At 37.6% G+C, this 18345-nt stretch overlaps 1 protein-coding gene across 1 annotated transcript; it reads left to right on the forward strand.

The window, feature by feature from the left end:
* The first annotated feature begins 856 nt into the window (after nt 1-856).
* On the forward strand, nt 857-17235 carry dgat1a (diacylglycerol O-acyltransferase 1a). Its single transcript, XM_028460820.1, has 17 exons — nt 857-1206; nt 2765-2852; nt 9105-9145; nt 10251-10336; nt 11574-11626; nt 12890-12995; nt 13088-13216; nt 13397-13471; nt 13926-14029; nt 14108-14146; nt 14265-14306; nt 14987-15031; nt 15103-15215; nt 15288-15353; nt 15457-15544; nt 16778-16840; nt 16922-17235. Exons 1-17 carry the CDS (start codon nt 857-859, stop codon nt 17066-17068), a joined length of 1635 nt encoding a protein of 544 aa, XP_028316621.1. The 3' UTR covers nt 17069-17235.
* Nucleotides 17236-18345: the final 1110 nt, after the last annotated feature.

Raw genomic sequence — 18345 nt, forward strand, 5'->3', positions numbered from 1 at the left:
TTTCTTAATTGGCTGTAACAAAAGCAATTTCCACCTGGGATTAATAAAGGAATTCTGATTCTGATTTTGAGTGGTATAGAGGTGGGACGATACACTTAGTTCACGATATATGATATGATAGAGATGATAATAAGCTCACGATAACAATACAATATATGCGGAAAAGAAAAAGGACCATAAATAAGTAAATAAAAAGGACTCAACTCAATAGGAGTACTAAAGAAATAAATAAAAACCAAACAATATCATGTGGTGTGTAGGAGATTTTCTGGACTTCTTTCTTAATTGGAACCCTTCCACCCCCCCATATACTACTTGTTGCCTCAATGATACATCTTGTGATGGTAATATCCTTCCACATGATTAGAAAGTGCAAATTAAAATATGTAATTTAGCATGTATACATATGTTAACAAGTACAAGAATAGTGGGCATATTTTTGGTCAAATAGTGGATTATTTATGGTTTTGTAAACTGATTTTCAATTTTAACTGTATTGCTTTTTTATTTTAAACGCATCAAATTGTGTGTGAGTGTTTTTTCCCCTTTTTTTTTTTAAATAAAAAAAAATAGTATTTCAAATTATCCTTTCAAAGTTGCATTGTTTTCTGATATATTGGCTAAATAGGGGGTGCTTACTGAAAAACGCAAACCTGGCAACCCTCATGTCAAACGCACCTTAAGCCACAGCGGTAAAAACCTCCTTCCTTCTCACCAGACCTGGCACCTCGGCACATTTATTACACCCCACACGTAAGCCACGTAAAACACACCGAGTAGAAACACACTGACACAGCCGCAGGAGCAGCTATGCTGCTTGTGAAGAGGAGAAGCCAGTGTGAGAGCAGCCCGTGAAATGAGCGACAGTGGCGGGATGTCAGGGCCCATTGCGAGGCGAAGGAGGACGACCATCCACAGCAGCAGCAGCGGAGGAGGAGGAGGAGGTGGTGGCGGTGGTGGTGAGCCGGCCAGCGGCAAACAGCAGCGAGCCAACGGGAGCAAGTGGAACGATGCGGGGGAGAAACAACGACGGCTTCCCGCTAACGCCAAGACAAAAGACGGAGTGTCGAAGCATGAGAGCAACAGCTCTAAGGTGGACAGGAACAGGGACAGGGGGACCGGGGTGTCAGACTCAGGTGAGCCGCCGGACCACCACAGTCCAGGGAAACAGAAGAGCGCCGCGGAGGACATCAGCGACAGACTCAGGTACGGTCATTCACAGACACGGACACGTCAGTGTCACGTAGGGACGTAACGTAAAAAAAAAACAGAACAGATTATTTTGGTCAAATTCCATATTCATTGTATGAAATAGACAGAAAAAAAACAAGCTTTAATTGTTTTAATAATGCTCCGTTACCTGGACACTATAAAATACACCAACAGCAAGAAAGCTGCAAGAATTATCTCTATTTTTGAAGAACTGTATATAACCTCCTGAACTTTAACCTTGAAATTATTTTCTTTTCTGTTTGGTTTTGGTGTGTGTGTGTGTGTGTGTGTGTGTGTGTGTGTGTGTGTGTGTGTGTGTGTGTGTGTGTGTGTGTGTGTGTGTGTGTGTTTTTGAGTCATTTTCACATTTTTTTTTGTAATGTCAATGTTTTTTAGAGTCATATCATGTGTTTTTAGGGCCTTTTTGTATATTTTTGTGCATTTCTGTTGTCATTCTGTGTACTTTTTGTATAAATATTGTTTAGTTTTGTTTTATTTTACTCATTTAGTATATTTTTTATTATAAATACATTTTGTGTTTGTGTGTGTTGTCAACTTTAAATAAAAAAAAAAGTAAATTAAAAAAAAAAACAGAACAGGAACACAAAGCATTTAGTTTTTAAAGCAGTGTTTTTCAACCTTGGGGTCGTAACCCCATGTGGGGTCACCTGGAATTTAAATGGGACCCCCTGAAAAATTCTAGTTGATACTTTTATATTATTATTATTTTTATTATATTATTTAGTGTTGGCCGATCTTGACCAAAACTATATGTTAAGGTTGCGTTAAATTAAAATAGGGTCACAATCCGAAAACGGTTGGGGAACTTCTGTTTTAAGGTGTTAAATATAGGTCCGGTGAGCCAAATCCGGTCCATTGGAGGGTACACTGTGGTCTCACAGGGGACTTTGTATCGTTAAAGAAGGAAAAAGCAAGTCGTACTATTATTATTTTAACAATATTTATGTTTGCAAACTACAATTCATGAATTGAGGGGACCTTTCACCATCAGCTGTTTCCAGAGAACATGCAAACTCAGCACAAAACGTCTCTAAATTATCAATCCTGGAGCCTAAAACAGTTTATAACCAGTACTAAAATGTATATAGCATATGTTTAGGATGAATTCCGTTATATCAGCTCCAATTTGAAACACTGAACTTGATGCTTCATTTTTAGTGATTTAAACAGTAATATAATGTAATGTGTGTATATATATATATATATACACACATTATATATATTTCTATATATATATATATATATATATATATATAGAAAGGATGTAGTAAATCATACTTGTTTAGAAAGTCTCAGTTCTGCTATGTTTGTTACTTTCATCATTGGCTTCGTTAGTATCAGATGTTAAATGTGAATGAATAAATGTGCCTGTCAGTATTTACTGATGGAACCACAATGTAAAAACAAACACAGACTGGTTAAATCAGTCAGTTGGATAACTGATATATTTAGATTTAGATTAGATATAGTTTAAAATGTCACCATACAAAATGAATAACTATTTCAAATGTTCCCATGTGTGTCTTTACAGTTGTCATGCTGTGCAGGAGTCTCTTTTAAGCTCAGCCAGTGGCTTCAGCAATTACAGAGGAATACTCAACTGGTGTGTTGTTATGCTGGTGAGTTCATTTGGCCATGTGTCATAGACTGGGTGAAGTGCTTTGTACTTATTTTATATAATATATATATATAACCTCATGTAATGTGCAAATGTGTGATTTTTTTTTTTATTCTCAATTTTTATTTTTTATTTTTTTTACACTAAGGTTGGTTCAAATAAGTTTTACTTCATCCCACTCCATTTTGGGCATTTATGTTTTATTTTTTGTATCGTGTTTCAAGAGCCAGATACAGACTTTTACATACATTTGCATAGAATGCATTTCCTTTTTTTTTTGTACAAGTTTTGTTTTATTGCCTAGTTTGAAATAAATCAATTTAAAAAAAAAAAAAAAAGTCCTGATAGGAGAGGAGGATTCATCTAAAAGCATTTGTACTCACCCTCCTGGATTCAGTGGAATGTCTATTTGGTTTAGGTTTGTGTGTGTGTTACATCTCCCAACACCTGGAGATTAACCACAGGTAAAATCTCTTTACTCTACATTTACGTTTTAAATATAATATTTTTTTTTCATTCTTAATAGTAGTTCATCTATTAATTAAAAAGGTTTGGAAAACACTGATTTAGTAGACTATGACCCCCTTTTTTTGAATATGCAAAACTGAAAAAAGCTCCATTGTTCCTCTGTAATGATGAAATTCTTGTCATATTTTTTTGTACATATTCGAAAATAAACTGACAAACAAAACAAATTGACCTAAAAACACCTCTTGAGAACAACAGCATAAAGCGCTTACAAAGCAGAACAGTGTTTCTATCTATTTTAAAGCTACAGGAGGAACTTTCTGCACCAACGTTGACGATGACGTTTCCTCTGTAACTGTGTTACACTCAGGAGTAATTATTTACTCATAAAGCTGGTGTTTAATGGAGAATCGCAGCTGTTTATTCTCCTGGTCACAGAAATGTGAGCCATGATTATGGCTCAGTGAGCTGAGGTCGATGCAGGACAACCAGGCTCGCTTCAAAAATGTGGCCTTACAACACTTTAGTGTCAGATGTTCTGTGTCTAAAGCCCCCCTGCAGTGCCCTCCAACATCTAACCACCAAACAAAATCCACTGTTTGTGTATCCACACTTAGTTGAAGATGTCATTGGAATAGCGCAGCCTGTGATTTAAATAGACGTTTCCCCCAAACAATGATGTTCTTCAAGTCCTTTGTAGATATTTTTTATAAAGTCTTCTTAATAATGTTTGTGAGTTATTTGCGTCTTCCAACTCCAACCAAGTTTGCAGTTGTTTTTTTTTTCTTTTTCTCTGTGAAAGGATTAATCCCGTCTTTAAAAGTTTATATTACTGTGACGACCAAGTCGTCCGCTCTGTGGCGACCAGGGACAGCGCACACTGCTCACTTCTGAGGTTTTGGAGCAAGCGTTTAGGATTAGCTCATAAGACTGTGAAGTGGAACCACAGAGCCTTGTGTGTGTGTGTGTGTGTGTGTGTGTGTGTGTGTGTGTGTGTGTGTGTGTGTGTGTGTGTGTGTGTGTGTGTGTGTGTGTGTGTGTGTGTGTGTGTGTGTGTGTGTGTGTGTGTGTGTGTGTGTGTGTGTGTGTGTGTGTGTGTGTGTGTGTGTGTGTGTGTGTGTGTGTGTGCGCGTGCGTGCGTGCGTGCGTGCGTGCGTGCGTGCGTGCGTGCGTGCGTGCGTGCGTGCGTGCGTGCGTGCGTGCGTGCGTGCTTTGAAATTCGTCCTTGATGGCCAGAACATTCAGCTGAAACAGAGAGAGTGTATGTTTCTTTAGGGACGAGGAAAAATGGACCAGTTTTGCCCTTTAATTTTATACTCAGCATTTATTGTTTACACCACATGTCAAACTTAAGGCCCGGGGGCCAAATCCAGCCCTTTGGAGCATCAAATTCGGTCCGCAGGCGACAGTAAAAATGACAGAGAAAACATTAATTATTGTGTAAATGACCAAATAATCCAGTTCTAGGTATCATAAATTCACCAATATAATAAAACTCCACAATATTTTTATGGGTTTGCAGTTTTCTTTTGTTTATATCACATGAATGCAGTCATTTTTAATTGCAAAATGTAAAAAAAAAAAAAAAAAGTAAAAAGTTTTCCCACAAATGCAATTTCTCACACACGATTCCTTTAAATTACACCCAATATTGGTTATAAAATCAGGAATTTTTGAAGGCACTGATTTTGAAAATTATTGCACAATTTACATTAAAATTGTTCTTTTTCTCCCACCTAAAATCTGTGGCCCACTTAAGTTAAAACTAGGGATGTCCCAATACAACTTTTTCACTTCCGATATCGATACGATACAATGCGATATCAGCAGGAAACATACATACTTTTATCACTTATTATGTAGTGTGGAATGTTAGAAAAGACTTGATCAAGTGATGTTACTCAAACGGAGAACAATAGTGAGCAACAGTAGGGAGAGACTTAGCTGCAGGAAGACGGACGCTCAGAACCTGCTTATAACACTGTGTATTCCTTTGTTGTTTCACGTCTAATGTGGCAGTGATCATTTTTAATTATAATGTCAAGAAATATCTCGGCCTCCCCTTTTGCCCACACATAACGCGCCATGTTTTCTCGGAGAGAAGTGGTCATGTGAACAAGTACGTCACGTCATGTGACGTTTGGTTTTCGGAAAAAGTGTTGCAACACATTTCATTATCGAAACGTTGGAAATAGCTCCGAATGAAAGCGAAAAAACTTTTTAGCGATATGATGTGTTTTCATTACCCGTTTTTATTCCGCTATTTAGATTTTGCGCATTTCCAAGGGTAATGGAAATACACCTAATGATTCAAAACGGACAGAAACTGCTTTAAATAATTTTTTGGCTCGTCCTTCATTCTAAGATCAGCCTCTCCATTTGAATTGGATATCAACCTTCAAAGTCATGCAGCTATGCTTAGCTGTAGTCTTCAGTATGCTCAGGAACCCTTCCAACAGCACTATTTTTATCCCTACCTAACCTGATATTATCCCCTGAGCTTTCATAAGGATGAATACATGATGAACCAAATAGGTTTGGTTATCACAAGGTCAAGTTATGAAACTTATGTGAATAAATGATTATTAAGCCTGGAAAATGTTTGATCCATGCATCAAGTTTGAGAAAAATTACAGTTTGTTACCAACATTAAAGTCCGTGTAAAGCAGGAATAAATGTGTGTTACGAGTTTGTACCACCACAGAAACATGTCATTGATCACGGAGCCAAATTTGAAAGATAAAAAAAATCGCTAAGAATATAAAATTAGGTCTCAAAATCATGAAAAAACAAGCACTTTCCTCTGCTCTGAAATGTTGGGGGCGTGTCAGTTAGAGGTGCTGAAACCACACCCACGCGCAGGAAGGACGCCGCCTCCGTGTACTGTGTCTATGGGAGAGAGCAGTGTGAAAGCGGCTCGATAGTGCTTCTCCCATTGGTTTTCCGAAAGTGTTCGAGGTGTCAGCAGAAAGGTCTGCTCCACCCCAGTCCAAACATGTGCATCTCTACTGGGTAGAGTCAGAACTGCGCCCGCTAAAGGCGAAACGCACAATCGCGGTGCAAAAAAAAGTGCTCATTTCATGGAAAATATGGCGCCAGCGGATGTGTTTTATTCCCCTGAGTCCGAATATGTGGTTTGTTTTTGGCTAGAGGCCGAATTGTGCCCGCTGGAGGCCACAGAAGTTTGTTGTGCTTCAGCAACAGTGTCGGGTTAACGCTAATGATGGCTCCGTTTACGTAACGTGGCCATGATTTCTGACCCGCCCATTAAATCCTGAACACAGAAATTTGAAACACAGTTTGTAAAGCCCAGCTCCGCAATTAAATTCTAAATGGTTGAATGGCTTTTTACTGGTTTTAAGGAATATATTTATGACCCATTTCATGTGTTTAGAAGAAAATGGCTGAATTTGCTTTACGTGGACTTTAAAGATTAACGTGAATGTCATCATTAGTCACATTATACAGAGAGGAGAATTGGGTTGAATGTCATCTTGTCATCTGAGGTTAGGAGTTGATAAAAGCATGGCTACAGTCCAGTTGTGTGTAAGGTTCATTCCATGTCATTTCACAAATGGCCCATGCACTTTGGTCTCACACCACAGAAATGTGTCATTGACCACTGAGCCAAATTTGAAAGAGGAAAAAAAAATTGTTCAGTATATAAATTAGGTCTGCAACGCTGGGGGCGTGTCAGTTAGAGGCGCTGGAACCATGCCCACACGCAGGAAGGGCGCCACCTCTGTGTGCTGTGTCTATGGGAGAGAGCAGTGTGAAAGCGGCTCGATAGTGCGTCTCCCATTGGTTTTCCAAAAGTGCTCGGATCGGGCCAAACGAGGTGTCAGCAGAAAGGTCTGCTCCGCCCGAGTCCGAATATGTGCATCCCTCCTGGGTAGAAACAGAACTGCACCCGCTAGAGGCGAAACACACAATCGCGGTGCAAAAAAAGTGCTCATTTCATGGAAAATGTAGCACCAGCATACTGTATGTGTTTTTTTCCCCTGAGTCCAAATATGTGGTTTGTTTTCATCTAAGGGGCCAAATTGCGGTTTATGCTAATGATGGCTAATGATTTCTGACCCACCCATTAAATCCTGAACACAGAAATTTGAAACACAGTTTGTGAATCCTAGCTCCACAATTAAATTCTAAATGGTTGAATGGCTTTTTACTTTTAAGGAATATATTTATGACCTATTTCATGTGTTTAGAAGAAAATGGCTGAATTTGCTTTACACGGACTTTAAAGATTAACGTGAATGTCATCATTAGTCACATTGGGTTGAATGACAAGTCATCTTTTCATCTGAGGTTAGGAGTTGATAAAAGCATGGCTACAGTCCAATTGTGTTTGAGGTTCATTCCATGTCATTTCACGAATGGCCCATGCACTTTGGTCTCAAAAAAATTCTGAAATGTTTACCTAATGTTCCCTTATCATTCAATAGGCACATAAGGGTTATTTCACCACTCCTGAATATTGAAAATTCTTTACATCAGGCCATTGTAGCTTGCCTCTGTGTCTTACAATCATTTGTTGTTTATTAGTTTCTCACTAGTAACAGTTAATAACCCAAAGTTGGGGTCCAAAATAAAAATTGAGATGTAGAATGAAGAATAAAAATTAAAACACTGATCAGATTTTTTTTCTTGCGTTCCCACGTGCGGTTATTGGCCAATGAAAATAAAATATTTCTTTGGATTTCAAGAGACTGTCACCCAAGAACCAATGTATACGTGTGACTAATCATTAATGATTTGAACAGTCTATGTACATACAGTAGCTCAAAACTGAAAAAATTACAGTGCAGTGAGGCATATGCAAAGTTGTTTACTGAAGGCCCAAACATGTTCAAGCAGGAAACCTAGACAAACTTTTTTCCAATTTTGAGGGGCTGGCATGTCCACCAGATAGGATGTATATTTAATATATTTATATATTCTGAGAGAGTAGGCGGAGCTGTATTGGTTTCCTGTGTGATGTAGTTCCTGAGATAGTGGAAGCTGAAAATGGAAGAAAAATAAGGATGCACAAAAATCGACACATACCCCTCTCACTAAATTGTCCATATCTCAAAAAGTATTAATCCTATCAAAATAAAAATTTACAGTGTGCCCATTGAATTATTAAGCCCACAGTGCGTGGGATATCCTGAAAATTTGTGGAAACAACATGGAATGACCCGTAATTGTTTTTATCCACACTTTAATCCTGGTCTTGTCTTTACAGAAGTTCACTGAGGCTAAAAATCACTCTTATTTAATAATGATAATGCAAAAAGAAGACAGTTTTTGACAGTTCATTCAGTATGACTCCTACATTGCTGCTGAGGCAGGGTTTATCTGCGAGCAGCTCACACTCCTGATGACAGAGATAAATCTGGAAACACACTTTGAACTTTGATGCACAATAAACCCATAAACATGGTTCACTTGACACTTTTCAACAGGATAAGCTGCACCACAAGGGAGTGACAGCTACAAATGTTTCCGGCACAAAAACATTTCTAATAAAAAAAGATGCAGCGCTGCATCTGACTTCATTTCCTTGCTCTCCGAGGGAATTACTCGGCATAAAACTTTGCTTTGTGAGCTGTGTGTGTTCCAAGACTATTTTTGAGATTTGAAACATATCGGACTACTTTAACATTATTCAATCTGCGGGAAAATTATGAACAAAGCTGCGTGGAAAAGAAAATGGCAGCTATCACTTCCTTAATAAGCAGTTTGAGTGAAACCACATGAACCTTTCATTCTATCTGTTTTTTTTGCTTGTGTTTCTCAGGTGCTGAGTAATGCTCGCCTCTTTTTGGAAAACATTATAAAGTGAGTATATGTGCACTCCCACACAAACTTAATCTTTGGTTTTTAATACTTAAACCACTACTGTTGCAGATGTGAATCTCATTCCAAAAGTTGTTCTCCACGACTGATGTTTTCCCAAATTAAAAGTTGTTGACAAAAAAATGTCGACGTTGATATTCTGGCTTCAACGGAATCGCCAGAATACGGACAGAATGGGAGTGACCGACACATCAAATAGATCACAAAAATCACGGGAAAGATTAAGTAAAACCTAGGGGTGCACGATACTGCTTTTACCGATACTTGTACAGTATATGCATACTTGTGGATCTCGAGCACCAATACCTACGGTATGCCACACACAAAAAAACTATTAGCCAAAATGCAATGAATTGGAAAACGGATTTTATTTTCTTCTCTGCTTGTTACAGCGAATGTTGGTATAAATGACTATAAAACTGACATTTTAAGTAAAAAAGAGACATTTTCTATGAAATAAAGTCCGCCTGGTGAACACTTCCCACAAAATACAGCAGAAATTACAGGCCGCCATTTGAAGCAGGGCTTTTCAACCTTGGGGTCGTGACCCCATGTGGGGTCCCCTGAAATTTAAATAGGGTCACCTGAAATGTCTAGTAAATGATAAAAAAAAAAAATATATATATATAATTGAAGAAGTTGTTCTGGTAGCTGGAGAGGTAACGTGGCACTTCTCGAGCACTGCCAAGGTGCCCTTGAGCAAGGCACCGAACCCCAACACTTCTCCCTTCATTGTAAAGTGACTTTGAGTACCCAGAAAAGTGCTATAAAAAATTGATGTACAATAATAATAATAATAATAATTACTGATTTAAGAAACATATTTAAAAAAAATTAAAACAAGACACAATCTTAACTGTATTATCTACTTTCACTTTCTCAAATATTATTTTATGATAAAATGCACTTTAAAAAATGTGTTTAAACAAATCTGTATTTGTAATTCAGTAAAACAAACATGATAAAAAACTGTGTCTTTGGGGTCGCCAGAAATTTTTGATATGAAAATGGGGTCACTCAAGGTTGAAAAACACTGATTTAAAGCAGGTTTGGAGGATTGTCTTTTAAAGCCCTTTTTCTTTCACAGATATGGCATCCTGGTAGACCCTATCCAAGTGGTATCTCTCTTCCTGAAGGACCCCTATAGCTGGCCAGCAGCATGCCTGATCATCGGTATGCAACTCTCTTTTACTCACTGGACATTGACCTTAAAACGTTAGGGAGGATGTTTGAGTTGAGTTGAGCAAACACAGGTTGTTTGTATTACCCACCTTTAATCCTGGTTACTGGAGTTGTAATTCTTATTCTTAAGACTTTTCTAGAAGTTAGTGACAGCCAGTGTCTAATTTTCTAATCAGGCGTATACTGCCAGAATACTTCACAAGATTAGACTTAAATTATAGCTACTGCGCAGCAATGGTCGGGGCCAGTCAATTTTAGGCAAAACAAGTCTGTTAGCGTGTAAAGGAAGGCTGTCAAAAATTAAATTTTCAAGAAAGAAAAATCTGAAAATACACTTTCATTTTAACAATGATATACAGGTATTAGCTCCATAAGTTAAAAAACTGATGTTTATAAACGCCAGTTTTGCTTTGACTCCAGTTGTTTGCATGAGAGCGGAATTTAATGAAAATGTTGATAAAAATATAGATATTTTGTAAACATTGACCATGACTCGAAAACATAGTAGCAAATTTCAAAATGCTGTAAAAAAATAAAAAATAGAGATAAAATTCTGCTATTTTCTAAACATCATCTACAATGACTCAACATTTTTGTCATTTTTAATATGTATGTAGTGTATGTTTACATTTTGATCATTCAAAAATCTGTGTGAATCATTTGTGTAGCAAGTTTGGTGTCAATTGAGCAAAAAATGTGGGAGGAGATTTAATAAGCTTTATATTTTCATTGAAACAGAGTGCTAGACTTAATCATTTGCAGTAAGTTTAAATTTACAAAAGTTTATCCAGTATCGGGGCCACATTTTGGTGAAAGTTTCAAATCTGCAGCACGTGTGGTTGAGTTGTTGTGTATTTTCAAAGTTTTAAACTTTAGAGGCTTGCTGTAGCACCACCTTTAAGAATATTGGCCTGTTTTTTGCAGCTGAGGCAATCTGGGACTTAACCTTTGTGCAAAAAAAATTGTGATTGTTTGCTCATGGGAAGTATGATTTCCTCAGGAGAAGAAGAACATGCAGGATAACAATAGGGTCCTGTCAGCTTGGGCTGTGTAATCCCCCTAAAACTGCCTCTATTACATATTTGGCAACATGAAAATAAGAGAGATAAATGGAACTTGTCTTCAGGAATGGTAAAAGATGACCGGAACTATAATTTAAAAAACAAGTGGAACATAAAATTTGAAGTATGTAAGTAGTTGTAATGTTCTGTTTGTTTGTGTGTTTCAGTGTCAAATGTCTTCATCCTGGCAGCTTTGTATACAGAGAGACGTCTGGCTGTGGTAAGACTGAGTATTGATGTGCACAGTCATATGATCAGTTACTGAGGAGAGAGTATGAACACAATGGGACCCATAATTAAAGTACATTTATGTTATGAGTTTGTCACACCACAGAAACATGTGTCATTGACCACTCAGTCAAAGTTGAAAGATGAAAAAAATGGCTAACTATGTAAAATTAGGTCTCAAAATAATGAAAAAACAAGCACTTCTCTTTGCTCTAAAACAGTGATTCTCAGCTGGTGGGTTGGGACCCAAAGTTGGGTCGTGGACCTGGACTGTGTGGGTCATGGACAGCTGGTCAAAACCAAATTAATACTTGATGTTCATTGTGTTGCTTGTCTTTTATCTTAAAATAAACTTTTCTTTTGACAGGTATGCTGTGAAATGCGTGTCTCACAGGATAAAATATAGATTTATATTTAAAACATGATTATATGTGTGTTTTCAACAGCCATTTTTGAAAAACTAACTTTGGTTGGCTGAATTCTGAAAAAAAGTGGGTCGCGATTTAATGAGCGCGGGAAAATATGGGTCCGAGGTGAGACCAGTTGAGAACCTCTGCTCTAAAACACTGGGGGCGTGTCAGTTAGAGGCGCTGGAACCACGCCCACTTGCGGGAAGGACGCTGCCTCCTTACTGTGTCTATGAGAAAGAGCAGTGTGAAGGCTGCTCCGGCGTCGATAGTTCTCCAAAAATGCTCAGATCGGGCCAAACGAGGTGTCAGTGGAAATGTCTGAATATGTGCATCTCTCTCAGGTAGAGTTAGAACTGTGGCACCAGCGGATGCGTTTTATTCCCTTTGAGTCTGAATATGTGGTTTGTTTTCGGCTAGGGGCCGAATTTGCGCCCGCTGGAGGCCACAGAAGTTTGTTGCGCTTCAGCAGCGGGGTTGGGTTAACGCTAATGATGGCTCCGTTACGTAACACGGCTATAATGTCTGACCCGCCCATTAAATCCTGAACACAGAAATTAGAAACACAGTTTGTGAAGCCCAGATCCACAATTAAATTCTAAATGGTGGAATGGCTTTTTACATGTTTTAAGGAAATACATTTATGACCTATTTCATGTGTTTAGAAGAAAATGGCTGAATTTGCTTCACATGGACGGCTATAGTCTGTCTTCACTGCTCTGTGCTGGAACAAAAGCATCAGTTCTGATCTACATTAGATGCATTAAAACACCTGAGACAGAAATGACATTGAAATGAATTAGAAGTCCGTTATTGTGTCGACTTAACTATAAAAAGTTGATTTTCAGGGAACCATCTCTGAAACAACGGGGCTGATTCTTCACATCTTTAACCTTAGCTGTATTCTGGTCATTCCTGCTGCAACTGCACTTACTGTCACCTCCATGACCTCAGGTACACCCACATGTACAAACACCCACTTATATATCAGTATCAAGAATAAAACAGTTGAGATCACATGGCGTGTGTGTGTGTGTGTGTGTCAGTGGGTGGTGTGATCTCCTTAGGGATCTACACGGTGCTGTTCCTCAAGCTGTATTCTTACAAAGACGCCAACAGGTGGTGTCGAGAAATCAGACAAGCCAAAGCCAAAAGACTGACCCGATCATATTCATGTGAGTGTTCACGTTAACGTGCTGTTACCACCACCTAGTGGTGAGCTAGTAAACACACACTCAAATGTTAATGCACCAGTAAAAATATAAAGATTATTTAAAGAAAAGTATGATTAATGCAGTGTGATGTCTGAGATAAGAGACTGAATATGAATTGATGGCCTGATGGTTTTTTTTTAGGTCCAAATGTGGCTCGTTCCAATGGATCAGCTGTTCAAACACACGTGTCCTACCCAGGCAACCTGACACACAGAGGTAAAGGAGATTTTTTTTTAAATATTAAAAACACAAAAGAACAGCCTTTGTTAACCTTTCTGAAACCTCATGAATACATAGTAATAAAGTCTTTGTTTTGTTTTTTTCTTTTGGATATTTTCTGTTATTCTATGTAATTTGTTGTTGTTTTGTGTATTTTTGGTGTGATTTTGTTTTTTTTAAATTGTTTGGTTAGTCATTTTTGTGCATTTTTGGCATCATTTTGTGTTGACATCAAGGCCAACGGCTGCATGTGGCCCTAGGCCATCAGTTGCCCATATCTGCTGTACGGCTTTGAGATCTCATGACTTCTACTAATATTCAGAATAATTCACTGAGTATTTTGGTTTTAAATCAGTTTTTATTTAAAAATGAAACACTTGTCTGTTTACCTTAGCGATTACACTTGTGTGTCTGTGCACGTTTAAAGAGCGGATTCTCCTTGTGTTTTCAGACATGTACTACTTTGTCTTCGCCCCGACTCTCTGCTACCAGCTCAACTTCCCTCGGTCGTCTCGGATTCGTAAAAGATTCCTGATGAGACGACTTTTAGAAATGGTGAGAACGAAGGAACTTTGCAGTCTGTGATCCACTCAATGATAAATGTGTGGATGTGCTACTTCTCCTGTTTTTCAGCTTTTCCTAATGCAGTTGTTGGTGGGTTTGATACAGCAGGTATGGGACACAGTAAATACAGGCTATCTGTGCACTGTAGAACCATTTTACAGTCATTTAAAAGCAATAATCACCTAATTATGAGAGTTTTAACAAATTCAAATGTGTGTATTTTCAGTGGATGGTTCCAACCATTCAGAACTCAATGAAACCTTTCCAGGTACGTCTGATTGAACACACACACACACACGCACACACACACACACACACACACAAAGTTAATTGCTAGAGCTATATGCTTTTGTCCCGATTTGATTTCATCACGATACTTGGGTGCCCATTCAATTTATATTGCCATTTTGATTTTGATTTATTAAATATTGCGATTCAGTGGTAACGATTGATTTTAATTCCCCCATTTTCCCTGTCAAAAACAAAAGTTGAATCAAACATTTTTAGAAACAATTTATGAATCATACAAACATTTAATTCAACTGCACATAGAAGTGCACTACACTACAGGTAGTGTTAACCTGTGACAACGTATGCAGACATTGGTAAAATAAATACATTAACACGTAAAAAATGTAAATACATTTTGGAGAGAAATACTGTTTTTTATTATTATTAAAAAATGAATAAATTGCGACATATCTTAAATTTCTGTCCACTGTGTGGAGTGAAATAATAATGCAATGTAAAGTGCTTTGAATGTCTATAAAATGCCTTCTATACATCCAATGCATTATTATTATTATTATTATTATTATTAGAGACAGTTTGATTGCTCTCATTACGTCATTATTGAAGAAAAGGTCCAATGATTTAAAAACAATGGACCTACACACTAATCTGCGAGTTGCCCGTCATTTGATATCTAATTTACTGTGTGTCTAACAGGAAATGGATTTTTCTAGAATGGTGGAGCGCTTGCTGAAACTAGCGGTAAATATCACGATGAAGAATGCTTTAATGATCCAAGCCTTCACTAATACTACGACTCATTTCCCTCCCAGGTTCCCAACCATCTAATATGGCTGATATTCTTCTACTGGTTTTTCCACTCCTCTTTGAACTTCATGGCAGAGCTGCTGCAGTTTGGAGACCGGGAGTTTTACAGGGACTGGTGGTGAGGAGAGCTGGAAATGTTACACTTTGAATGATACCTTCAAAATAAAAGTTCCTTATGTGCTCTTTACAGGAACTCAGAGACTGTCACTTATTTCTGGGCCAACTGGAATATTCCAGTGCACAAATGGTGCCTGAGGTGAATGTATATATATATATATATATATATATATATATCTATGTTTCATATTCATAAGAGAGACCTGCAGTTGAATGCATTCATTTTCCTTTATGGCTTGCAGACATTTTTATAAACCCATGCTGAGGAAGGGGACCAATAAGTTCTTGGCTCAGTCTGCCGTGTTCTTGGTTTCTGCCTTTTTTCATGAGGTAAACGGACACTTTTATTTGACATTTAAATGCATAAAAAAAGCCAAATCAGATTTACCTAAATTTCAACTAAGTAAATTCAACCATTTTTTTTTTTTAGATATTTAGGTATTTATTATTTGGAAATGTCAGCAAACATTAGTACAAAATTATAGGTACAGTCACATATACGTATATACATATGCACGTGTTAGTAAGGAAAAATCCTCTACAAGTAGACCATTTTGTAGTAGTACTAGTAAAGCTTCAGAGTTATAACTTAATATTTCACCACAGGATTATTGTTTGGATCCAAAAAAAAAAAGTCCACATGGATTTTTTTTATTCATGTTTTTTAACGGAAAAACAATTTAATTCTCGCAAGTTAAAAAAATAAAAAACAAATTGTATTTCATACCAATTTGTACTTGTAAAGGTGAAATGTGTAATTATTGATATTGTGATATATATTGTACTGTTTTGTATCGTATTGTCCAGATTCATGACAATGCACAGTACACCCCTATTACGTTGTAAGATGTAGTTTTTATGGCAGGAATTATGAAGACTAAAAAAAAACATAACGTGCCCGCACTTGAAAACCCTCGGCCTGACATTTGAAAAATCCTCAAAATACTAACTCTCGAAAAAATAATTTACATTGATTTATTGTGACCAAGCTAAGTACTTCAGTGAATTCATAGTTCATCCACTACATTTATAATGCCAGTAGAGGAATAAAACATGATTAAATATGATTACTTTATGAATAGAATTTTATTACGTAGTAGTTTCTGTGACAAACACAAAGATAAAAAATGTTGCCACTAATTAAGAGCCCTGAGTGAATGTCACCTTACAGTAAGGTATCAATGGTCCACCTCCTTTCCTTCTTTATAATCAGTAAACCACAAAGTTTTTTTTCAAAATCCTCAAAAATGCTGTTTTTTCGCCAAAAATCGACTGAACTGAATTTTTTTTTCCACTACCTGGAATCTCCCCGTTGGTACCAATGTTTTGGTGTGAGAATGGTTGGTGGGTATTGTTTTAAAAAAACCTACACCACTCTACACACACATACAGATGACGAACTGATGACAATACCCTTCGGCCGAGGGTAACTAGAAGCAAGACAAAAGAGTCAAATGATGATTTTAGGATTTGTCTAATAAATATTGACCACGTGTGCCTCAAACTGTTGAAAAGTAAAGTTTAACCCATGCTTGTCTGATGTATTATGTCTTATTGGTGCAGTACTTGGTGAGTATCCCTCTGAGGATGTTCAGACTGTGGGCCTTTATGGGAATGATGGCTCAGGTAAGACAGACTCACACATTCTCTTCCATCCTCCAGGAATCTACACTTTCACTGATCTGTACGGTACGTGCATCACTACAGGTCCCTCTGGCTTTGTTCGTGAGTCGCTTCCTGAACGGAAACTATGGCAACGCAGCTGTGTGGATCTCTCTGATCATTGGACAGCCCGTTGCCGTGCTGATGTACGTCCATGACTACTACGTGCTTCACTACGGCAGCTCTGCATAGTGTCAGACTGTGGGATTAATGTGACGCTCTCTCTGTAGAACCAGGAAAGGCCGACCTTTCTGTACTTGCACTTAAACATATGCCAAACCCACATTATGTGTTAAATGACTATTGTTGAACAACATTTTGTATTTGTGTGTGTGTGTGTGTGTGTGTGTGTGTGTGTGTGTGTGTGTGTGTGTGTGTGTGTGTGTGTGTGTGTGTGTGTGTGTGTGGATCTCAACAAGAACGGAGAACATTAATGTTTGTTTTCCACTTCAATGTGTTATGTTAAATATGACGCTCAGGTTGGATTTATGGACAAAGTGTGAACTTAAAGACTAAAAGGTAGAAAAATAAAAGCTTTAATTTCAACCACACACTCCAAGTTGTGGTTTTGAACACAAACACACATACGGACCTAAGTGAACCGACGCTAGAACAAGATTCAGTGACAACAGAAGAATCTAAAAGTCAAAGTTTCTCAAAGGAACACCTTTTAAAATTCAGTTTACAACTGAAACTTTGGTTTGTGTGTCTCTATATGAAGCATTCCAGTTCTAAGTATTACACACATTAAATTCACTAACACTCTCTGTGAAACACAACATGCTGCCATTGTGTTATTGTCCTTAGTTCTGCATTGACTTGTAAACCAATCCTATTATATTAGTATTTATGACTGACGGCACTAAAATACAGACATTTTTAGATTATCTATTATTTGGTTTGGAATTAGTAACTTGAGGGTTTTTTTTTTTTGTCCAATGATTTCTGCACTTTAAAGAGTTGCATGCTCTTGATTAAAGTAACAGATTACTATGAATGTACGACTAGTTTAAGTTGTCTAAATCATGTGAACAGAATGCGTCTTGTTTAAATTATTACAATGTTTTATGATTTGTTTCTTTTGCTCAGGTTTATTTTGTTTGATGTGGTTACACTGAGGATTCTCTTTAATTAAGATGACAGCTGAACACTATAGTGCCAATCTGGGTGTGTTGCCGTGTACTGAAAAGTAGGAAGATATTTAGTTTTACATTTTGTTGTGACGTGCACATAAAAAAGTGGACGCCATCATACGAAGCCTTTGGAGATTTTGAGGTGTGTGTGTGTGTGTTTGTCTTTTGTTTCCTCACTGATGACATTCCAGGGAAAACACGCGTTTGTTGTTAAAACTGTGACACTCGTAGTCAGACTTTGCTTTTGCATTCCTGATTGAAAATAAGTGCCTGCAGCAAAAATGTTGGAAGTTTAAACCAATATACACAAAAAAAAAAAGATTTTAATACTTAGCA

This window comes from Gouania willdenowi, chromosome 11 (genome assembly GCF_900634775.1).
Source record: "Gouania willdenowi chromosome 11, fGouWil2.1, whole genome shotgun sequence".
Lineage (NCBI taxonomy): Eukaryota > Metazoa > Chordata > Actinopteri > Blenniiformes > Gobiesocidae > Gouania > Gouania willdenowi.